Raw genomic sequence first — 24,566 nt, forward strand, 5'->3', positions numbered from 1 at the left:
TGATGTGAAAACCTGTTCAAATCAGTACAACTAAAATGCTCGGTATTTCTATATATTTTTTTTAGGTTTTATTAACCCAGATTTTCGTAACGTATGTCAGATGGTTTCGCGCATTCAATGAAAAGAACTAGGAAAGTTTTGTACATTTATTTATTTGGATTTACACTCAATATTTGATGTATTAGTAAACAAAAAGTTTGTACAGATAGCTTTAACCAATTCGCAGAATTTTTCACTCTTGTAACCCAGCCTCCGAAAACCAGTCATATTTTGTTCGATTTTTGTAGTTTTTCTTTGAACCAAAAAGCTATTTAATTACTTTAAAAAAACTAGACTTTTTCATTATAATTTTTTACATCTTGTCGTGGAATGGAAATGCCCACATGTAATTTGCATGCCATGATAGTTTGTTTTTTTGTATCCCCTGAACATTTGGCAGGCATTGGAAAGGCAACTCATGTGTGCAGATTTTTAATTAAGAATGGGGAAAAAATATTCACAAAGTGAAGGAAAGAAAAGCATATACTCGTAGGAATAACTGATGGAAATGGTGAAAATATGTACGAATATGTATGGAAGGGAGGAGGTAACTATAGCCCTGCTTCTCTCTCTCTCTCTAGATTTCCCTCTATATTTTTCTCCATCTTCCTTCCTGTGTGTGTGTGTGTATGAGTAAATAAGCGAAACAAAATGTTGAGTGGGTAGTCGATTTTTGGTATGGGAATGGAACAGGATGAAGTATAAAAAATGAAGCAATCAGTGTACAGGGGATATCAGGGAGGGGGGGGGGGAAGATAGTGGGGTGCAGTGGGAGGTTTATGGTTTCTGTAAAGGCAATCATAGGGATACTCGCTACACATCAATAAATGAAGCAGCCAAGTGCTCTCTAGTCCCTCTCTCGCTCTCGCTCTAGCTCTAGCTCTTTCTGCCATGCTTTCTCTTTCTATCACTTCATATGCCCCCCTTGTATTTTTCCTCTCTTTTGCCCACCTCTTTCTGCTTTTTCGCATTTTTTTTTATTGGGCTGCCTCTTTCAACAATTTTTTAATTTGTTTTTCTCTCTCTTTCGCTCACTGCCGCCGCCCCCCCCCCCCCTCTGCCCTTCTCTTTCTACACATGCTCTCCATCTCACTCGTTCGCCCTCTCTCCCTCTATTTCGGATAGTTTTTGGCTGCTTCCTTCTTGCCTCGTTTTTATTTTTTTTCTTATTTTTTTTTCAATAATTTTTACGATTTGTTCGTGCTGCAAATTTTTACTGGGGCCCTCTCCCACCCCAACCGATCCCCAACCCAAGCCCAGAATCCCCTCTATGTGCTGCCTCTTTGCATATGTGTGTGTGTGTGTGTGTGTGCAGTAGTGGTGCCACAGGCCAATCCTCTGTACAATGCTCCATCCCGCACAGCCCCACAGTATGAACCACCCACTGGATGGAATGTTGCTGCAACTGAAACTGCGATGTATGTGTTTATTGAAGCGTATCCATTGATTGGCAGGACATCTGCACACGGCATTCATTTTGAAAAGTCGACTACCATCAGCACTACCCCCCACTCCCCCCCCACACTATCCCTATGCCCCTCTTCGAAAGTTTTCAATCCCTCTATGCCACGGAAAACATGGTATATTTATTTGTTTGCTTGTCAAAATGGTTTTTATATTTATTTTTTTATTTATTTTATATTTTTTTGTTTGCTTGTTTCCATTCCAATGGTTTCCTTTGGTTTAAATTAATTATTAGTTTTCATCAGTGCAAAAACTTTAGGTATAGAAAATTTATACGGGTAAAGAATGCTGATTTCTGCTGATATATGGTTTGATTTTTCATGTCACACTCGTGGAACAATTTGCCAGAAAAGATCGGGATGTAGATTCGTTATTTTGACTCCCTGGAGGGTGTATGATAGTATCATCATGGGACCCAGAGATTTTTTTGAAGATTGAACACCCAGAGAAAGAACCCCTGAGCCCCGAATAGATACACTTAGATTAAAATATTTAATAATATATATTTTAACCGAGAGTAGAATTATTAAAGCGTTCCTTTTGCGTTTTTAGTTGCTGCCGATTTTACAAATTTTTGTCACATTTTCTCATGTGCTGTTGAACGCTCAAAATATTAAAAGAGATCTTTTCATCATCTTATAATTGGGTCTGCCACAGCTGTCGGCACGAAAACGTAAAGTGCTGTTACTCGACCAATTATTTCAGAGTAAAATTGTACGACTGGCTTTGATTTTAGATCTTCTCTTTAATTGCTTTTAAATTTTAAAGTGAGACACAATCTCACTTTCCCTGGGATAGTTCTACTCTTAAATACTTGTATCTCTATTTCCTTAAGACACCCTCTTGTGGCCCCCACACACACACACACACACTCACACTGTTTCCTTATCCCTTTCCTTTTCCGTTCAGCTTGTGTTTCATGGCTTTCCCCGCATCCTTACCGACCGACTGGCTTCAATGTGACCTTGGGAAAGTTAAAGTTGTATTAATTCATTTAAAGCTCTCGGCAAAAGCGCTTTATATGCTCTTCACCTCAATGATCTGTCCCATAATCATGCTGCCACCCCCACTAGGAAGGAGGCACACGCCAGCGTCCCAGCACCTCGAAGCAGACGGCAGCGTCTTTGGTTTTCGCATGGAGAGGATTGGAATAAAGACGAAAACGAGGACATTATGACGTTATTTATGGGAGAAAAGTGCGCAGTCACCACACACAAACCACCCCCAACCCACCCTCCAGTTGCGTGTTGTGGTGCGTGCGAGAGCCACAGGAAGACAGGAAGACGGGGAAAAGACCAGAGCAAAGTAAAAGGAAATGCCAGTAAAATGTAATGTATTAAATTGTTTTGGCTGAAACCAAAGTATAAATATAAGGAAAAACGAAGAAGGCAACGGAGTGGGGGGTGCGGGAAAACCCAAAGAGGGAAAGAAAGAAAAAAAACAAAGGGGAAAACTACCCTTAGCCAGGCCAAAATGCGTTGCGGTAGGTTAGGGTTCGGTTCGGTTCTGGAACAGGGTCTGTGACTGCGACTGGGACTGCGACTGGGCGTCTTGTCTTGGAGCCCCGTCTCATGGTCCTGGGGGTAGTATTACTTCTCGTTTTTCTGCTGCTTTTATTTTCCTTTATTTGCCATTTTCTTTTGGCTGCTTTTTCGTTCGTCTTTGGGGTAGGTCGTGATGGGAGCGCCTGGCCTGGCCTGGCCTGGCCTGCCATTGCCGTTTCGTTCGTTTCGCCTAATGGCAACGCAATTTCCGCCCGAAAACTGTTTAAAAACTCTTCTGCGCCTACGAAAACGCAAACACAGAATGCACTGTGAGAAAATTCGTGAACGTATTGCGATAGAAGATGGCAGCATAATTATAGACAATCTACCCTGCAACCCCCTTCGATATCAAGTGGAAGTTTCTGGGCTAGAACCTTCACTCTTTTCTTACAGTGCAGCAGCGACTGCCATTTTGTTTGCTGCCACACTGCAGCCAGCCCTCGCAAGTTGCAAGATGCAGGCGCACCGGGGCAAAAAAAAAAACCAAAAAAAACTCCCTCAGCCAGTGCCACCCAAAAGCCCAATGCCCGGCCCTGCCTCTCGGCCTGGCAGGGTACAAATGACATGCATGCAATGCTCATTCCCCCATTGCCACGATGCCACGCTGCCACGCTGCCACATTGCCTCCCAGGCGACTCTGCTTTGCAGACCCAAAATGGTCGCCCCGACTCGCAAATGGCAGTTGCATTCGGAATCATGCTGTTTTCCAGAGCCCAGAACCCAGCGCCCGCCCACAGCCCCCCAGTCACCCCCCACCCCACCCCCGTGGCAGTCACACCACGTGCCTCTAACGGCGCCGGCAGTCGACGCCTACATGTCGGAAATGTTGGCATGTCGTTGTTGTATTTCTGCTCTAATATCCTTTATAGCAAAAGTGCTTGACGTAAATTGACTTGTTTTTACTTTTGACTTTTAAGGCACCGTCCGCCCCCCCGCACATTCGTATCCCCTATCCTCTGCCATGGGACTGTGGATGGAATGGAATAAAATAGGGGAGGATGGGGTGGGTGTATCGTGAGATGGGTAGTTCTGTTTGTTTGTTGTTGGTGTGGTTGCAATTTGGATACACAGGATATGCAGGATACACGGGGATGTGTCTATGTGTGTGGAGGCCAAGTCAAACAGAACTGAAAGCCGAGAACAGAACAGAACAGAACAGAACACAACGAGAACTGAGCACAGGAAGGCCGTTTAATATTTATTTTATCCATGTTGTCTCGATGAAGGAGGAGCATGGATATGGGATATGGGTTTGGGTGTTTAAGGTTTGGGGGGCACAGCGGTACGTTGGTTATTGCAGGTGCGAAAATATGCAGGAAATAGCAAGAAGGAATGGAGAGCGCTTGGGCGAAGCCTTTGATGCACTTTTCAGGACTATTGGATGCCCCTGCTGTTGCTTTTTATAATAGAAGAATCTGATCTTGATTTTTTATTATTGTATATTTCTGCGAAAATCTTGTGATTCAATATATTCTTCCTACAGAAGTTAAATAGACAAAAGATCTATTCGAAATCATTGCCCTTAAACCTATTCATAGTTGAGCTTAAATAAAAAATTTCTGACCCATATGTACGCATCCTGGAGACCTCAAACTTTTTTCTTTAATGAGCAAGAAATCAATCTAAAAACAAAAAATAATCTCATCAAAATCGGTCAGTTGTTTGAAAAGATATAGCAGCTTTACTTTTGAAAATTGAGCGGCTTTCTTTTCCGGAATACTTACCCTCTCTGGCAGGGTATTCAAATAAAAGACAAGCAGATGGGTGTCTGTCTCAGGTGTAGGTGTGTATGTGTGTGTGTGTGTTTGAGTGTATGAATAAAATATGTGAGTGTTTGAATGCATATGTGGGCGCACGAATGAATGTATGCGAGCATGTTTGTGTCTCTTTATTTATTTACATATATCTCGGAACATTTATGTGATGGGGGAAGACCGTTTCGTGATGCCCCAAAAGTGTATTTTCTTGGCTTTGTCCAGGCTGTTTATCGATTAATATATCGATTTTTGCTCGATGTAAAAGCTTTGTTTTGGGGGACACCTCATTCTCTGATGGAATTCCCTCCATTTCTGTACCTCTCTGCCTAATAGAGTACTTCTGCCTTAAAGGATGCTATTAGCAAACTCTAAAACAAAAGTTAATTACGTTCCAACTGGCTGGCAATTTAAAGATGATCTTAATTGAAGGCGCGTGTTTGGCCTTTGGGAAAAAAGCAATGCGAAAATTTCGACACTTCAATGGGAACTTTATTGCCTAAAAAAAAGATGCCAGCTGCCCCTTCTGTTAATGCCCTGTAGTTTACACATTTTGGGGGGAGGAAGAACACACACATATGATGTTTCGACTAAAGGATACCGCAGTTTAAACAATATTGTACCTTATAGACAGTGTTTTCAATTTGGTTTCCATGGACCTAAACAATTTGGAAACTATTATAGAAAAATATAGAGAAGTCGATTAAAGGCCTGGTATACCCTGGATGTTCTATGGAGTAGCGGGCATTAAAGCTGCCTATCGGCTGGCAGCATCAATTGACCTTTCGCATTTCGGCAGTCGTGCCTCGCCGCAGCTCTTCCTCACTCTATTAATGCCCTACCCCCTACCTCTCTCTCTTTCGCTCAGTCTTTCATCAGGCCAACTGCTCCAAATAAAATACGTTGCAACAAGCCACAGCCCCAGCCCCAGACCCAGCACTAGTCCAAGTCCAAGTGCAAGTCCAAGATGCCTATCTTCTTTGCCAGCTGCTGACGTGCCAGGAAAATCTTGGGGCTGCGGCTGGGAAAATGCACTGGGCACTGGCTTTCCACCTTGGGTCTTTTGCCAGAGTCTCTGGGCTCTGTTCTCTATGCTTTGGGGCTCTGGGGCTCTGGTGAACGTACTCGCAAAAATGCAATAAAGTGCGCATAAATTTACGCGCGAAATCAATCTGGTAGGTTGCAAAATTAGCCAGTGTGAGGGGTGGGGGGGGAGACACAAGTGAGAACGAGAGGTGCCGGTTTGGGTTGCCTCTAAAATCGCTTTTTAATAGCAGACAGAACAGAGCCGAACAGAACCTTCCTTCAGCAGTTTGGGCATTTACTCGTTTTTCTTTTCCTTTCGAGTTACCCTTTGGCCTCTTAAGTGTGAAATTTAAGCAGGCAGGCAGCTACCAAAACCGTAGCCAGACTCTCGAAACGTGGCCAGGAATAGCTCGAAAAGTGGTAAAGAAAATTAAGAGGAAAAACTCAAACCCTAAGTCTGTCAATAATTGTTGTTGCTCCCCGCCTCATACTCGTACTCGTACTGGTAATGACTTGGCAGCACCACCGCACTGTTGGGCTGCCAACTTGAACTGATTTAATTAGTATGTGCCCGATACGATACGATACGTACTCGTGTTTTCTGGGCTGCCAATCGATAATTGCTCATTAGCTGCCGAATGCGATGACCAATATGATAGGCGAATGGAATAGGCACTATGGAAGACAATTCGGAGGGATACTTCCACTTGGAAGGACTTACTCTACCTTTCCCCAAACAGTTCTTTTCTTTTTCAATGGATCTGTTCTTCATCAGTATCTTCCAACTTCTAGGACCACCCGAAGAACACAATTCAGGCTTTCAAAGAGGTTGTTCCAAAGCTAAAGAACTCTCTCGATATCCCCTCTAGAATGATGAAAGATTACAGATAGCAGACAGATGGACAGACTCATATGCTGATCAATAATATGGTGCAGTCTTTAGAGTGGAAAGATTCCTTCTGGCCTGTGTTCTGTGAGTCCTGGGTATAACAAAACATTTTCATCAACAATCCCTTTCAAACCTGCTGTCAAGTAATCGCATTTCAATACATTTTCGGCATCTAAGCCCCAACTAAATTTCCACTTTAGAATTCTATCAAAATTTATAAGTTCCAAAAAAATATAAACCGTGGTGCAATGTCTTCTTTTCGGCAATTGAACTACCAGCAATGCCAGACGCTGGACCAGTGGCTGCTGACCTACGGAGTATTGCTCAACCACCGGACACGTCACGAATTCAGCGACGTTTTGCCAGTGGCTAGACTCTTCAACAAGGTCCATCCGGGACGAGTGGACCTCAACAGATATGTAGCCCGGAACAGTGTGGCCTTGAAAGCAAGTAACTGGCGTATTTTCAATGCACGAGTCCTGAAGAAAATGAACATGGGCCTCACGCCAAAGGATGAGGATAAGTTGGCCAGGGCCGTGGAGTGGGTCCAGGATGCGCTTCTCTACAGGCTGATGATGACTGTTGAGGAGATAGACGATGTTGGGCAAGATTTCTCGTATGAGAACAGTGCTCCTAAAATCAAGAAGCGAAACCAAGAAACCCTTATGTGAATGGTTTCAAAGGTGTCCCAAAAACTTTTCAATGGTTGTACTTGTGCTCGGACTTGAGCTCAATGTCAAAGAACCGATCCCCAAGGACGAACATTTGGTAGCGGACCGAGCCTGAGCTTCGAACCAGTCAATAATCGACAGGTATGTAACTTTAAGCCCTCTAAAACCCTTTAAAAGGAATATTGTGCTAATATACAAATATATTTTTATTATAGAATGGGTCATTGCTAGAACTTGCTGGAAGATTTGGATAATTACATGGATTCAACAAAATAATTTTGCAAGAACAAACATTTATTTCATGTACAACAAAATTAGTGAACTAATGAAATAATCGAATTGCTCTATTCAAATTATTCGTTTTGTCTTATGTGAAGAGATATCTCGGAGCATAAGGACTACAATAGCTTGAAATATTTATTATGGTCCTGTGGAAGAAAATGTTTCAAGGGAAAATGAACCAAGGCTTCAGGTTTTGTTGATGAACTGCTTGCAGAAAGCGTACTGCTTAAGCCAAACCTTCAGGTTTCAACGACGCACTGCTTGAACCAAACGTTCAGGTTTCAGCCATGCACTGCTTGAACCAAACCTTCAGGTTTCAGCAGCGCGCCGCTTGAACAAAACCTTCAGGCTTAGTCGCAACTCAAGCAGATCAACCAGAATTAATCATTTCGAATGGATAAATATAAATAAGTAAATATAAATAAAGCAGATACTGGCTCAAATGTCACCTCGATTGCTGAAGGCAGGAGACAATAAGGTGGCCTTTTGTGGCCTGACCTTCCCCTTCCCATCCCGTAAGTGCATAAAATTAATAGATATTTATGGCTGGGACAGGCATTAGCCGCTCGCGGGACGCACAGGGTGTGTGCCTTTGCTGGGTGAAAGCAGTGCAATATGCAATTGCATTAGTAAATCCTTGTAATCCCCACATTAGTCGTCTCCCTACTATTCTCTGTCCCTCTTTCTCTTTCTCTGTCTCTATTTCTATACGCTTGTTGCCATCTCGCTCTATCTTTTTCGGTCTTAGCAAAATTACCTTCACGACCCAAAGAGTATACGGAGAGAGAGGGAGAGAGAGGAAACAGCCCCCCAAAATAGTGGGGAAGCCTGACAAACCACATGCGATTACAGAAGGTGGTGGCAGAGGAAGAGGGCAAGGGGGTGTGGTGGGAGTGGTCCTGGGAGTCTAACAAATCGTTGAAAATATGCGATGCGTGTGTGTCGTTCCGCAAGAGGGGAAGCTCCAAGGCGGGTGGCAAGCAACAAGCGCCAAGGTAATGCATGCCATGCCCCAAAAAATACAGTAGTCCCTGCCTTATAGTGGTACATTCCATCTACACAGATCCTTTGAAATGGATTTGTAGATCTTAGTCATACTCAGTCATACATCTCCCTCTTCTATATATTCTTTCTACAAAGAAAGGTCCAGCAATGTTTTATCTAGTAGCTGATTTATTTATTTAGCAGTCCAAACAAATCTGTGCAACATACCAGTGCCTCATCAATGGCATTCTTAAGCCATGCACACTGTTGCTGAACGTGTATGTGGGCACCCATATACACGTGTATGTATGTATGTGTATCCCCTGAAAGGAAAGAAAAAAAATCCCCCGTCACAAGGCGCCAAAAAAGATGGCGGCGGGCAAACAAGTAAAAATCGCATGCAATTTGAAGAAAAATATGCGAGAAGTAAACTTTTGAAACGACGCATTTTTTTCCACTACTTCCCTTTTGGCCCCCCTCCCGCCCCCTCTCTGGCCATCCATCCCTTGGGCGCCGTGCCTTCACTGCAGTCTTTGGGGCGGGGGGTGGGAAAAACAACCCCTCTGCTCATCATAGCCATGAAATGTGCAAGTGCGTTAGCCCCAAAACCAATTTTCAGTAATGACTGCATTTTGCCGTCGTCTCAGCTCTAGCCCCGTGTGGATACCACCCACCTCCCGGACGTTGTCGGTTTAAATGCACAAAAGCGCGCCAAAGGACATGCCAAGGACAAACGTTAGTTGAACTGAGTCGACGAGGACGAGGAGCCAGCACTAGGAGCCAGCACTAGGACCAGCATGAAGACGACAACGACGACGACGACGACGACGACGACGCCTTGCGTAATTTGCTGCGGCAATGGCGGCAAAACACATCGCAAAATGGCGACAGATCCAAAAGGAGTCATCCCTCGCCCCACTCCCACTGTGGCACCCACCCTCTTGCCTGCTGCTCCCTCTCGCTTTTGCGGGTTTTACAATTTTAAGATTTATTTACGTGCTTCGGGGAGTTTTTCCCTCTCTTTTGGGCGGATAAATGCATGCGTTTGTTGGCCGAGACGCGCCAAAAACTTTTCCCGCCCCCCCAGCTCAGCCCCCAGCTCCTTAGCCGAACGCCAGTTGCATACTAAATGGTTGGGGCAACCCCCCTGCTGGCTGACTGCTGCCTGCAACCAGGGTTTGCATGTGCGTGTGTGCATGACTGCAAAAGTCAGCCTGTGACCTGTTTGTCCTCTAAAGTGAAATATTTTGCAGCAGGCGAAATGCAATTTTCTATGCGTTGTGTGTGGGCGCACACACACTGAGATAGATGCCGGGACAGCAGGAAAATCTGAAAAGGGCAACTCTGGTGCCGTGATGGCAGCGTGACACGAGCCCAACTATCGAAGTGACTTTCTCTGCAGAGATGCCCACATACCAACAGCATTTGAGTCGTAGTAGAACCTCTGAGATCTTTTGGAAAAAGTGGTTCTTTCTAATGTCCCATCCCCAATGGCGTTATCTGGTGGAACTATCGGCTATTCGACCATTGCGTAAGATGTCGCTGGGGCGTCATTTAATGCGCCGCCAGTTGTCTTAGCAGCCAGCAGCAGCGATGGGGGGAACAGGACGACGCACATTGGGGGCCGAAATGGAGACGTCGCTGGCATATTTCATTCTCCAGCTACTTTTTTGCCGCTTCATTTGACAGGGCTGGGAATGCGATGGGGGAGTGGTGCAGTCGTGCAGTGGTGAAAGTGGCAGGCACTGGAGGCAGGCAAGGGGATCTCCATCATAATCTTGCCTTGTCGCATTGCCTCTGTGTACTGTGTGTCCTGGCTGCAGCTCCACCTCCGCATCCTCCGTATCCTCCGCATCCTCCCTGTCCTGCCCTTGCTCCTGCCTTCTCTGGTCTTCCTGCTCTAAAAACGCAGAATGTATTTGAAATGTTTCAGCATTGATAAATAGTTCTGCGCTGTCCTGCGGGGATGCAGTCAGCTCTGTGGAACCTTCCTTCAACCCCCCCTTCCCCGGCGCGTGTGTGGGTTGGCTTTCGAAATTAGGAAAATTAATGTGGGAAAATGCTTTGCCCCAAAGTGAAGCGAGGACGAGGCAACAAACGCATTTCATATATCAAACCGAAAGATGGCATTGCTCAAGGGGGAGCGGGAAGGTCCTGCCATTACCACGAAGGGACAGCACATTTCGGGGGACTCTGCAAAAATGGGGAATATATATCTGGCATTGATTTTCCACTGTAGAATTTCCTTCATTGAAATATTGAGAATTCGCGGAATAACAATAAAATCATAAATTTTTTGTGTGCCGAATATTTATGGATGGCTTTATATCCAGTTTGGTACTCAGAATATCAATAGGGGAAATGGTTATGGTGCCATACAGGAAAGATCGAAGGATAATTAGTTATTGGAAATTGTTAAGGCAGAATATGAGAAACACAAGTGATTACCCAGAAGGGATAGGAATAATATCATTTGCCACTGAAAACAGTGACAAAAAATCATCGGAAATTAAAGATTATTCGCCTTGGATGAAAAGCATTTAAAGAATGTACCTCTAAAAAAAGAATTTCTATCTTCATTCTAAAGAACTTTCATTCCAACCATGAACTTGATGAGCTGAATTTCTTCCTTTTCCAGATCATATCACCTTTCGTCCTTTCTTTGAAAGGGAATGCCGGAATTCCCTTCAGACTCTCTTCATTGAAGCCTTGAAGCACGCCTCCGATTCCGCCTCATATTCAGAGACAAGTGGGCCGGATACCTCTTAAAGATACACATATCGATCTCTCTTCTCGGGAAATACTTTTATTGGTTCGGGGAATTTTTTGTCTCCTCACCTCCAAAAGCGCTGATGCTCCCCTTTCTCGATGCCTCTTCCAGTTTGCTGCCTGGTCTCGGTCTTTTGACAGTTTCCCGTTCTGTTGTTTTTTTTTTGGGTGTCTGTCAAATCCAATAATCGCTCGCACCTCAACACCAAAGGCCATAAAACAGAGACAGTAAAAAAACAAGACCTGAAAAAATTACACCAAAAGTTGTGGAGGTTAAAAAAATTGTAAGCAATTTGCACGCGAGGCGATAAAAATCATCTTAAACGCACGATTAATGTCAATTTTATCAATAAAATTATAAATAAAGACATGAAAACGAGCCGCAGAGTGCGGCGAGAGATAAGCGCGAATGAAATGCGAATGCGAGTCACAACAGGCCAGGGGAGGGGGATCGAGCATCGAGAGCCACATTCGCAAAACAGCAACAACAACAACAACAACCAGAACAGCGGGCAAATTATTGAGTGTGGCAGCCAGCTCACGTTGCATGAGGCACAGCACCAGCACCAGCAGAGACCAAAGAAGCGGAGACGTAAAACGCAGCTGGGCCGGCTGCGGCTGCGGCTGCTAGCCTTAATCCTGGGGAGAGAGAGAGAGATTAACCCATTGGCTGACGGGGGGGGACCCTGAGTCGAGTGTGGAGCTGATGCAAATGCGCAGCTGCCACATGCTCTGTGCCAGAAGCCGTAGCAACCTCAGGATGCGCGGGTGCTGAGTGAGAGGCAGAGGCAGAGGTACAGCGGGAGAGGAAGAGTGCTAAAAGTGGCAATTCGGCTAAAAATTTATTTCAATTCATTCAACATGCTTGGCACGGTGCGCACTGTGGAACCAAAGAGGCATGACCAATAAGAGTAGATTCATTCCTTGCACAATTTGTACGATTCGGAGATTCCGTTTGATATTTCTGCATACACCCATGGCTATGAAGTAGAAGTCTACTGCGCTTCGTAGAAAACTGTGTATTTTGTTGTTGGATTCAGGGGTCCGAAGCAGACTTCACGCAAGGCATTAATAGAACGATAGAAAAGGGAGTTAAAGTATAATAGTCTTTGGTACAATACGAAATAGGAATAAAATAAAAACAATATCAAAAATATCCATAAGAGAATTGTGCTGGTTGTGGGCATTGTTTTTCCTCATAACTTTTAAACAAATTCAAATTAGGTCTTACGTAACTATCTATGAAGGAAATAAATTGATTCCTTTAAATGGAAAAATGGTATCAAGAATTTAGCAAGTGATAATTTTTTGGAAAAAATAATTTTGCTCTCTGTGATGGGCGACCTTGAAAAATACGCTATGACTGAAGAAATATGAAAGGAAATAAACACAAATTGAATTCACATTGATTGAATTATTTTTCCGGCGTAAAATTCATTAAAATACAACTAGAGGGTTCCAAAACCGACTTCCCCTGTTACGATTAATAATAATAAGAAATCAAAGTCGATATAAATATATAAGTAAATATTGAATATTAAAAATCAATGTATTATACAGGGACATTAAGACTGAAATAGTTTTTGAAAATCTTGTAAATAAAAAATAAATATATTTGGGTCACACTTTTAAAAATTTCTTTCATGCAGATTAGTTTGATTTTCAATTAATGATTTTTCGAAAATTTTTCTTAAAGTTTGCTTTTTTTTTTTTTATTAAATTTTGAAACAATATTTTACACAGGACATGGGCTGTAAAATTGATAAAGTATATCAAATCAATTAGTGGATATTTGGTGTCTCATACTACTCAGATAAATGTCTAGATAATTTATAATAATTGATAGTGTAGGAAATAGTAGATAAAATTGTAAACATCAGAAGGTGAGAATGGTTAAAAAATATACTCTTTCAATCGATCATCCATCCCACTGTGCCTCGTCGGCGGCGGTCGCATTTCCCACGCCAACAGCCAAGTGGGCGACGGTTCAAACCGTTTTGTGCCCAGCCAAGATTCCGTTTCCAATTACACAAAAGATTTGCTGAGAACTCAAAAAAACCGAAGCGAAGAGGCGAGGCTGTGAAAACCAGAACAGAATCCGAATATTTGAATGTGAAACTCTGAGACTCTGAAGACTCTGACTTTTTTTCCAATGAAATGTGCAACGTTTCAGTTGAACGGAAAAATCAAACAATGAATAAAATATACAACAAAATATCAAAGAAAATTGCAAAAACAAGTAACTTTTAAATTTCAGGGCAATGACGTCACTGGAATGAAGTAACAGGAGGTAAAAGGTGGGCGCCAGGGAGCCTTGTTGCTCTTGCCACTTGTTGCCAATTGAAAATTACACTCGCATGCCAAAATGCCTTTTGCCGATTCGCAATTTTCGCTCTGCGATTTGCGATTTGCATAAACTGTGCGATTTTGGCCTCAAATTATGCCTACGGCCGGGCCATGCCACCGCTCGGTCCGCACCGCGGCAGCGGCACTCCCCTCGCCTTTGTCGGCATGGCGTTTGTCGTCGTCGAAGCGCGCAGAATTTTCTTAATGAGCTACAAACAATGCTCGTAAGGAAAAGCTGAGAGCTGAGAGTCGAAAGCCGAAAGCCAAGCGGTGTACAGCCAAATTAATCGCCGGAGAGCATGCGATGCTAATTTGTAATTGTTATAGTTATGGGTTGTAACTAGTTTGTCCGTCGACGGAGTCGGAACTGGAAATGGAGTTGGAGCTCAGATTCGTAGTGTCTTTATAGTACTGTACCCATAAGCTTAACGTACTGCCAGGGCCGAAAGTGTCGGATGAATTTATAGAGCGTTTTGATATGGGAATTTCCTGCATACGACAGCGGAGTGTGGAATTGATGAGTGACGGGCATTCACATAATTCGCACAATAAACAGAAATAAATAAATAGCAAGCTCTAAGGCCCTGAAGAAGAACTATTTTTGAAGAGCCCTTGAGGGCCTCCAATCAGTAGACTTGCAAATGAAAAGATTATTTAATCATCAGCTGATTATTCTCTCTCATATGTTTCTATAGATATATTATGAGGACTCTTCCCTGCTCTCCTGTTTACACTCCCATTCCATATTCACTTCAGAGCAGCGTCATCCCGTCCCTTCTGAAGTTGGGTTTCTCCAGGACTCCAGGGTTTCTCTCGACTGTAATTACAGTTTACTAAATCAAAGTGAGGAGGACCTTTTCCCTCCTACCCGGGGCCCAGAACCAGCCCGAAAAAACACCCTCGGATCAAGTTGACAATTGAAAATAAACTAAAAAGAAGTTGGAGAAGGGGCAAGATCAATGAAGGAAAAGCCGACACAGAAAGCAGTTGAGGTAGAGACGCTGACGATGAGGCCTAGGTGCGATCCCCCAAAGTAGTGGCAACGTCAACTGCACTCAAGTGAGCTGCCACAAGGAAATTGCAACTAGTATTGGCACCATGCACCATGCACCATGCACCATGTACCATGCAACGTGCAACTGGCAGACGAGCCAAAGCGGCTAAAGCGCAGCAGCAAATTAAAAGCGGAGCGGCAGAGAAGCTGAGAGGCACAGAGACAGAAGCCAGTAGCTAAGAGGAGGCTGGCATATTGAAATAAGATCAATATCGCTGCTGGGCGCAGAGCAGCGCGTAGTTGCGTTTAAAAATATAACTACGATTGTTCATGCCACAAGGCAACTGCAACTGCAACTGCAACTGCAACTGCAACTGCCACCACAGCAACAGGAGCCACACATCTGCGCCCAAGCCAAGCAACAACAACTGTCAAACAAGCAACAAGACATATTACGGGCGCGGGCAGAGCTCCGATCCAGCCAGACGACCACGACGACGGCGACGACGACGACGACGACCCTTGAGACTCATTTACAACTGACCGAATGAAAGTATCTCTGAGTTAGCCAGCGAGCCACGAGAGTATCTGTGTATCTAAGTATCTGCACATCTATCTGGTCGCGGTGTGCATGTGCGTGTGTGTGTGTCCAACACTTTGCGCCAAATCGATTGTCCTGCCCTTAACAGATGTTGAGCATGTGATCTTTTGAAGGTGTTCCTTCCGCCCAATTGCCAATGATGAGGCACCTCCACACGACCAAAGAAGTTGGCTGCAAAAAGGCCAACAAAAAAGGCTAAAAACGAGAGAAGCAGGCAACTAGCAGGAAATCGGGGAATCAGTGTTTTGAAATCTATAGATCTATATAGAAATAATAATCGTAGATCGAAGTTAAGGTTCACTACCAAAAGGAAGAACAAAAATGTATAAATTTCATTGCCACAGTAGACATCTGTCAATATAAGCCAAAACCATCAAGACTTTGGATTTTTTTTATCGATAGCAAATAGTACCTTTCACGAGACAAAACCTGGACTGATTAGAGAGAAATGTAAGATCTTTCACAGGTCGAATCGATTGGAATATAACTAAAGATATGGCGACACAAAGTTAAAGTTTTCTTCCTTTTTGAATGTTGATTCAACTTTGAAATTTTTACAGATTTTTATTTTTTTTTAGTATGGTCTATAAAGTCTGGCTTTAGACGTTCTTTGGTGTCATTGATTCTGAACAAAATTAGCTATTTGATTGTCTTTATAGTGATGTTTTTTTTTCGTGGTGCGCGAAACCCGCCAGATAATCCACACTTTCTTTCAGAGCTTTTCTTGAGTTCGGGCTGGGCTCCGACTTGCCTGGGCCTCTCTCTGTTCCTTTTGGGTTTCTTTTTTTGTTGTTGTTTTTTTTCAGAGGCTTCAGAGGCACCGCCGCCAACGCTGCTGCCTACCATAAAAACAATTGTTGTTGCGCTGGGCTCTGTACTTGATGTGGTTGTTGGTGTAGTTTTTACTTGTAGTTGTTGCTGTTTTTGTTGTTGTTGTACGCAATTTAAATGGAATTTCTGCTACTGGGCCCACGAACATTGATCGCCATAAATAATCGCACAGTTGCTGCTGTTCCTGCCCCAGCTCCATCTCCATCTCCGTCTTCAGCTCTGGCTCTGGCTGTGGCTCCATTTGCAGCTCTGGGCTCCAGCTACAGCAACAGCAACAGCGACCCAGCGAGTGCTGCTGCATCAATGGTGGCGGTGTCGGCGGCGACAACAACTGCAACAACAACAACACCAACAACAACAACAAACACATGAACAACGAGAAACTGCAACGGCGACCGCATCTCAGATCGGGCGCGATAAGGTAATTGGACTATTATGTCAAAAAGTATTTGGCGTTTAAGAAATATGGCCTGGCATTTGACATTTCGGCAGCCAGTAGTCGTTGTACCTGTATAGCCCCTCTCCCAGCCGCCGCATATGCCCCCTCTCTGGACCCACCTCCTTGCAATTCGAGTTGCAGTTTCAGTTGCAATTGCCACAGAACAAAAGGTGCACATTAAAAACTGTTTTTTCTGCCGTTGCAGCAGCAGATTGGTGCAGATCCGGCGGCCAGCTATCGATATCGCGATTGCATTGATCGGCCAGAAGTCAGGGGCAGTAGCAGGGGCAAGGGCAGGGGCAGGGTCTTAGGTGGATCTGAAACGCATTGTCACCAAAGGCGGCTCTGGTTGAAAGTGTTTTTGTTTGTTTATATTTATTTTTGGATAACCAAATGATCAAAGCCAATGTGCGTGGTCATGTAATTGATAACCTGATCGGCGCTGATCGCAGATCGTTGTTCGCTTGAATGGGAATGGGGGGTCGGAATGGGATAATGGATATGGTGGGGGAATGGCAGTCTACAGAGAATGAGGGAAGGAGAGTTGTGTAGCTGGGAGGCTGCTGTTGTTCGGATCAGATCTCCCGGAGATTAATCATTGAATCTATAAAATGGTTGAGATGATGAATGGAGTTCGGATCAGTGGAATTGTTTCAGGCTTAATGGCTGCTTGGTGTTGATGGGGTATAAGATGGAAAACATATCTATTTAGATAAATAGATGGATGGATTTATATCTACTATAAATTTCGATAGATATTTAGACACATTTGTAAGCATACAGATTCATAGAAAGACACACAGAAGTAGCTATTAACAGTACCAGTGTGTAATGTTATCGTTTATTGTTATTTGTGTTTTTTTCATGTAGTATTAAACAAATAATCCAATTACTTAAAACAAACAAAAAAAAAAAACGTACAGGAAGGGAGATGGTTTTGACAGGGTTACCACCCTACTCTGGTAGCTTTTAAGCGTACATTAAAGCTGTGCGAAAGCTCTACTCTGTAAAGAAAGTCGATGAAATTCTATGAATTATCGATATCGCGATCAAAAGCCTATTGTGGCAGTTGAGTATTCAAAGATACACAAAAAAACCTTCTCAATCAGTTCTTAGAATTCAATCGCATGATCAGTGCCTCATAGATTATGTTTTTTTATGGAAAAATAAACTCAAGGAGGTCCCCTCTTTCTGGTCGAGGCCTCATCTGTCCGAGAGCCAGTGGGCCCTGCGATCGATCAGAAGGTGCCGCCTTCGTTCAAATAAATACGCACTCTATGGACACATGTGAAATGTGTACATATACACCCATATGCACATATACACATAGGTACTTGAGCTTTTCCAATATTTTTTAGCCACTAGAGCGAATTATTTCAGTGCTGCTGACATATTTGGACCTGCAACACGTTGGACCTCGTAGCCTAGTAATAACCTATTAAAATATCATCTGAAACCCATGCTTAAGGCTTACATAGTCTGCATGTGAGTCGAAGATCTTTGGGATAAACGATAACTTCGCTTCGACTTGTAAGTACCGTACAACGATTTATTTAAGTATGGGGTGATCTGCCTTAGTCCGAAATATCCCATCATTTCATATACTTAAAGAGGTTTTATTTATATACAACGAGGTTAGAGTTAACACTATTAGCCTAGCTTATTTAATGATAGCACTGGTTACCATGACCTTCGGCTAACGTATAGAGGTATTTTAACTATCAGTAATCCTTAGATTAAATTGATTTGTTTGGCGGATGTATATTGCATTTGTATTTGTTTTGTTTATAAATTACTTGGCCAGCTGTTTTCTTGCTGTTTGTTTGCCCTTATCGATCCTACACGGCAGATGGAGAACACGATCATTTCTGTTTTCACACACACACATGCCGAATTCGTTTTAGTACTGTGTTTGGGTTTTCATTTCGTTTAATAGCTTGTCTAGGATTTCATTCAGGGCAACAGCTTGGCTTTTTTAATAGAAACAATAGCCCCTCAACAGAGGGCTTACTATTGGGATTGGTATCGATGCATGTTATGGTCAGGGTCTATTTTTATTTTATTTATTTATTAATTTAAGGCTGGTACCAAGGTTTACAGCTCTGCTGTGAGTAGAAGCTGGTAAATTAACTAATGTTTGCTGACTTGGTACGCTCAAGAGATTTGAGGGTTCTTTATTCTGCTCTTATCCTATTCTATAGTCTAATCCTTTAATCCTTGACACTCCAGGAAAAGTGTTCGGGGTGTTCGGGGGTCATTTTTGTATGGCGTACAGTGTGGGTAAAAGTCTTGTATCGTTGGAGGAATTGATCCCATTCTTCGGAGTGTCTTTTGGGATGTAATCTGTGATCAATCTGTAATCATTCCCTTGGATGGTGACCAGGTGACTGGGAACTGGGCACGCGGTGACTGGTTGTTTGCAGGGGTTCGCTTATTTGCTTAGAAATTTTCATATTTACATATAGGAGTTTGTACGATCTAAATGGGATTATAATTACTGTCAAAGTATAGAAAGATTTCATGGTATTTCTTGCTTCTAGAACGCTTCTTAAATCTCGATTTGAGGTTTCGAGCTAGAAAATAAATTTATAACTGAACTGCGGTTATCTCATATCCGTATAAATATGTATATTTTCTCCTCCACTAGAAGTTATCTTTAAATTGAAGATTGTGCACTTTATCTGTTGAGAACGTTTGGTTCAAATTATGATGATCGGATCGTATGAGAGAAGGCCTTTGGTTTGCCCAGCGATTGGTCGGGGGAGGGTAGTGTCACAGAAGCAGTCGTGGCCGAGCGGTTAAGGCGTCTGACTAGAAATCAGATTCCCTCTGGGAGCGTAGGTTCGAGTCCTACCGACTGCGTATTTTTGTTTGTAAATATATATTCTTATGAAATATTAAAAGCATTAAAATGCCTCCGCGCTGGCCATTTAATTAGCCGCAGGCCAGCGACGAGCAACATTGAACATCCTCATCCTCAATGGCCACGGTCTCAGGCAGTGGCAGTGGCATGGGGCATGAGGCAGGGGGCAGGTGAATGGGAACAAGATGAATTACCTTTTGCCACTGCACGTGAAACTGACACGCCAAGGTGTGTGTGGCAGGAGGGATCTCTGGGTAGACTGCAAAGCGGGACTTGAACTGAGTCAGAGACAGAGACTGATACTGGAACCCCTCTGAGGGTCCAGGCCATCATGCCACACATGGCTTTCAACACGTTTTTGGCCATTTCTTTGGCTGCCTTTAGCTGCAGGTTGCTGCGTGACGACTGCGACTGGGACGAATGATGGCTTAATTCATTTGCTCGCCCAAAATGCATTTTTAATTTAATTTCATTTTGAACACTGAAAACCGAGAACCGAGAACCAAGAACAGAAAACAGTGGAGGCAAAAGGAAAGAAAAATAAATTGAATTATTTACTCTACAGAGAGAGAGAGAGAGAGAGGTGAGCATTAAAACGATGTTCAGGGCTCGACAACGAAACCATTAAAATTACTTTCAATATAGGCGGACGGATGGACGTATGGACGGGCGGACGTATGGACTGGCGGACGGATGGAGGCTTTCGATTTGGATTAAGTTGGGGTGCCCTGTACCGCTCTACAGATCCCCTACACTATCCTACATTCCATTTTAATTGCCGCCTCAATTATGATAAATAGAAGTTGCTCTTCTGGGGAGACTGAGGCTCTCACTCTCTATCTCTCTCTTTGCATAATATTAGAAGCAACCTCTCCGGTGCGCGGATTATACGCAAATCGTGATTGTTGGGCCACAGCTAATTTTCATATTTTTTTTTCCCCTTTACCAACGTCGTTTTTCGTTTTCATGCATTTAATTGGAGTCTGGTCCGAGTTTGAGTTGGAGAGTCTTTTAACCGACTGCGATTACATTCTAATTATGAAAAATTCTTAATAGCCAAATGATACAAGGCGGAATGAACAAGAAGAATGCTCAGACGGATGGTAAATTCTTCTGATGAGCCGCAAATTAGGTGGAAGCCATACACTCAGGGCCTTCTTCAGGCCAACTTACAGAAACGAATAACTGAAGAAAAGATCTTTCAATCTAATGGAAACTCTTATTTTTCCCTAGATTTCCTTTTGAGGACAACAACAATTCCTGGCTGAAGAACTTAATCCTTGGATGAACATCGAAGATCTTTCAAAGATTTCGGATTGGAACTCCAAGTGTTCGTTTTCTCAAATGTCACAAAAATTCTCCCAGATCCTCACATTCTCGGCTCCCATTTAACCCCCAAAAACATTAACTTTTAGGCTTTTAAAAATTGAGCTAAATTTTGTAGTCTTGTAAAAGAGAGGAAAGGATAATGTCACGCCTCACCAAATTGAACGATATGGAACATTTGATGCTGAACCACTGGCTGGATACGCACGACATCAAACTCGATCATCACACACGAAATCAGTTTCGCGATGCCCTGGCCATTGCCAGAGTCTTCGAGAAGATCCATCCAGAAGTCGTTGATTTGCACAGCTACATACCCCGCACCAGTGTGGCCATGATGATTGAGAACTGGAAGATATTCAATATACGGGTCCTGACCAAACTCAATATTTGTATCTCACAAACGGATATGGAGAGGCTGGCCGTGGGCGCAGAGGGTGCCATCGAATCGCTTCTATATGATCTAATGGTCGCCGACTACAGCCTGATGATGCGTTTCGATTCGGATAAATCTTTTAATCATTTCGATAATGTCGACTAAGTGATTTGCCAACTATTAATATTTACTATTTGAAACTATTATATTTACAAACTATAAATTAATTAATGAATGTGTAAAAGATGAATAGCTCATTGAACGCAAATTTATATCTCTTGATAGAAGAATCCGGTATCTAAAGACAATTATTTTGTTAAATGTTCTTCCCAATAACCTTTGGTATCTTTTCTACGAATATAGTTATAGTTCGTCTTTGATATTTCAATATAAACATATACGTATATTTATATAAAAGCAATGCCTATAGTATCTCCTGCTAATTGTGTAATTCTTTGCTTGGAAAAACCTTCCACAATCGACAAGAGTAGTCAGTCTTGTGCTTGTTTGCATATGGCCAAGAAATTGTTGTGGCCATTTATGAACTCAACGATTTCTATATGAAAAACAGCCAAGCAATTTCTATATATACATATACTTTATTTTTTTGGTCAGGTTGACGTGTTGTTGCCCAAATGCGCATATCAACCATCAAAATGCGCAACATTTCAACGTCTTCAACTTCGGTTTAAGCCAGAGTTTGAGCCTCAGATTCAGATTCCGATTCAGCTTCAACATTCAGCTGCATCGTGGTCGTTCGGGCAGTGTGTCAGTTGGGGCTGCCAAGGATTTGAATATCGCAGCAGCATTTGTGTCATAGAGAATGAAATGATTTTTTGGTTTGTGTTTGCGTTTGCCTTTTGCTTGCCCCGCGAATGGGGCAACTTGAATGTTGCCGCAACATGTTGCCGAACGTTTGCCTGCCGCGCGGCGATCGCTTGTCAAATGTTTTGTCAGTCGCTAGCTCTCAACCACAAGGCACAAGGAACAGAAGTCTGGATACTCTAGCATCAAAAGCAGGTCAAACTTATGGAGAATTTCGTATTAGCAAAGACCTTCCTTAGCTTACAGCAGCTTGTTGGTGAAAAGTTGTTGAAACATTTGTCTGAGGACATTGTGGTTCGGACATCCCCACGATCATTTGCAACGAGCATAGGATAGGGTATGCACGACTATTGCCAATTGCACCATTTGACAGGCAGACAAAAAACTGGAGAATTCGGACAATGGAGAGACGATGACAAAAACAGCAGCACACGGCAACAGACAGCGGACATTGGCAATGCGGACAACGCTGTGCGTGCCTCCTGACCAAGACTCCAAAATACTCCAACTCCTCTCTCAGCGAGTACGTATCGTATGCTGTGCTGAGTTGGGTTTAATTGAATGAATGTCAATTTGCAAACGCACAAAGTGCGTTGCACAATCGCAACAACAACAACAGAGAATTGCAGCTAGGAAACAATTGTTGTAATAGCAAAAATATCAACAACAACAAGGAGTACTACAACAACAGCAAAGGAAGTAACAGAATACGATGTTGAAAAGTTCAACCACAATTGATTACATTTTTTCAACAACAGCAATAGTTTTATTACAATTTTAGCAACAATCAATTCTAAATTGTTTAAAGTAGTTAGGTTTCAATCAATTTAGAAAATAATATCGCGACAAAACACAAATGTGTTATTATTAGCTTTCAATTATTTGGTCTCGGTGGACCTTTCCATGGAAATGCCCATATACAACAGTATATTTTATTTATATTGTATTTATTTACCGACACCAACAATAACATTAAAAACCTAAACAAAAAAAAAACACGATCACCAACGATCTCCAACAACAACAACAACAATAAACGAGGCGACGCGACGTTCGGCGGACTCCAAATAAATTTCAACCAAATTGCGAACGTCAGCGACGCTATCAGCGGCATTTATCAGTGGGCTGGCTGCTGCTTGCCCCACTCTCTGTGTGCCCCATTCTGTGCCTCACCTGTGCCTCACTTACTCGAATGTGCATGCGTGTGCCTGCACTGTAAAGGCCTGTATAGGCTGCATGCTTTATCGCAATATTTAATTGGCAAAATATGCGTCTAAACGCACATAAATTGCATTGCTAACGCGTTTGTTGCGTCTGCCTGAGACCCTGCCTCACCTGCCTCACTCTCTTTGCATCTCTTTGCTTGTCAGACATCATCTTCTTCCTCTGCTTCTCCTGTGGCCACCGCACGCCAATTACCCTCAGCAGCAGCAGCAGCAGAGGCAAGATCCACACGCAATGTCAAGGCATTTCACTCAACTGTTGTTGCAGTTGCAAGTACCCTGTAATCGCGGACAGAACAAGGATATATGGCATTCAAGGAATGACAGAAGGAGCTCTTTCATTCTGATAAAGAACCCCAATCGGATGCTTACGATTAATTTTATTAAATCATCAGTCTTCATTGCCGTGACTGACTTCATGGCCTGTAGACGTAATATACTTACGCTTCAAAGGATTCAATTTAGATTTAATTAGAAGGTCAGGGTATCCTCTACTTCGTATATCGAATATTCCTATTTCTGCTGCTGCTGCTGTTGTTGCCGTTGTTGCTGCTGCTTCTGTTATTTGCTGCATCTGCTGCTGCTGCGGCAATTGCTGTGCGGTTTGTACATGGACATCACATCGGTTTGTATTGCCCCCGAAGATGGAGAGAATATGGTGGCGTTGAGGCTGGAGAATTGCTAACCTGCCGCAAAATGTCACTATTCTACTAAGACACGATTCCAAGCCTACGTTTACACTGACAGAACCAGAGAGTGGCCAGCATCTGAGATCCGAACTAGTGTTGGCTAAGGACTTAAGTCTTTTTAAAATTTAATTTTAAATCGTATAAAGCACTTTCAAGAAGGCCAACTTCTTTAGTATTTGGTGATGGGAAAGCTAAACTCAGGAACTAACTGAATGCCCTCTGCTGGAAGTGAGGTCTAAATGTTCCCCAGGGAGACTCCCTTTGTGGGACAGTGTAAATGTGGCTTAAGCCATTTACCATTTGAAGAGGATTCGCAGTCTTCTTCGTTTGGCTCCGGCTCCGGCTTTGGCTTTGGCCTTTGCGGCTTTTGGGGGCTTGTTAAATTGTCGCAAAGTTATGAGTCGAAGAGGAAACGACTTTTGTGGTCAAACTCCAATCGATGGGAGTCCCTCGCTCTTTCTCTCTGGGGGGAGTTTGGGAAGGCAGTCGATAGATTGACAAGTGCCTCGGAGTGCCTGGTTAAATATGTTGGCCAGCTTGAAGCTCACTTGAGGAATGACTTTAACAGTTGCATAACCTTGAAAATGTTGCAAATATTCTTATGTACAAAGAGAGATACGAGTATATAGAG

At 43.1% G+C, this 24,566-nt stretch overlaps 2 protein-coding genes and 1 non-coding gene across 4 annotated transcripts; all 3 read left to right on the forward strand.

Annotated features, from left to right (window-relative positions):
* Nucleotides 1-6,853: 6,853 nt before the first annotated feature.
* On the forward strand, nucleotides 6,854-7,743 carry LOC6901522 (uncharacterized). The gene is made up of 2 exons (XM_002134164.3): nucleotides 6,854-7,528; nucleotides 7,603-7,743. Exon 1 carries the CDS (start codon nucleotides 6,965-6,967, stop codon nucleotides 7,385-7,387), a length of 423 nt encoding a protein of 140 aa, XP_002134200.2. The 5' UTR covers nucleotides 6,854-6,964; the 3' UTR covers nucleotides 7,388-7,528; nucleotides 7,603-7,743.
* A 197-nt stretch (nucleotides 7,744-7,940) lies between these two features.
* Nucleotides 7,941-21,455, forward strand: LOC6901520 (sperm flagellar protein 1-like). Of its 2 annotated transcripts, none has more exons than XM_033383940.1 (2): nucleotides 7,941-8,184; nucleotides 20,730-21,455. In XM_033383940.1, the coding sequence occupies exon 2, from the start codon at nucleotides 20,965-20,967 to the stop codon at nucleotides 21,361-21,363; it is 399 nt and encodes a 132-aa protein (XP_033239831.1). In that variant the 5' UTR covers nucleotides 7,941-8,184; nucleotides 20,730-20,964; the 3' UTR covers nucleotides 21,364-21,455. The 2 variants fall into 2 exon arrangements, with proteins under 2 accessions (XP_033239831.1, XP_002134199.1); XM_002134163.3 differs by lacking the exon at nucleotides 7,941-8,184 and adding an exon at nucleotides 18,018-18,163.
* Nucleotides 19,414-19,495, forward strand: TRNAS-AGA (transfer RNA serine (anticodon AGA)). Its single transcript has one exon. It is a non-coding gene; the product is annotated as a tRNA-Ser (tRNA).
* Nucleotides 21,456-24,566: the final 3,111 nt, after the last annotated feature.

The sequence above is a fragment of the Drosophila pseudoobscura genome, chromosome X, assembly GCF_009870125.1.
Source record: "Drosophila pseudoobscura strain MV-25-SWS-2005 chromosome X, UCI_Dpse_MV25, whole genome shotgun sequence".
NCBI lineage: Eukaryota > Metazoa > Arthropoda > Insecta > Diptera > Drosophilidae > Drosophila > Drosophila pseudoobscura.

Bases quoted from the DNA above. Each gene is read 5' to 3' on its own strand.
- LOC6901522 (XM_002134164.3), top strand. From the start codon at position 6,965: ATGTCTTCTTTTCGGCAATTGAACTACCAGCAATGCCAGACGCTGGAC.
- LOC6901520 (XM_033383940.1), top strand. From the start codon at position 20,965: ATGTCACGCCTCACCAAATTGAACGATATGGAACATTTGATGCTGAAC.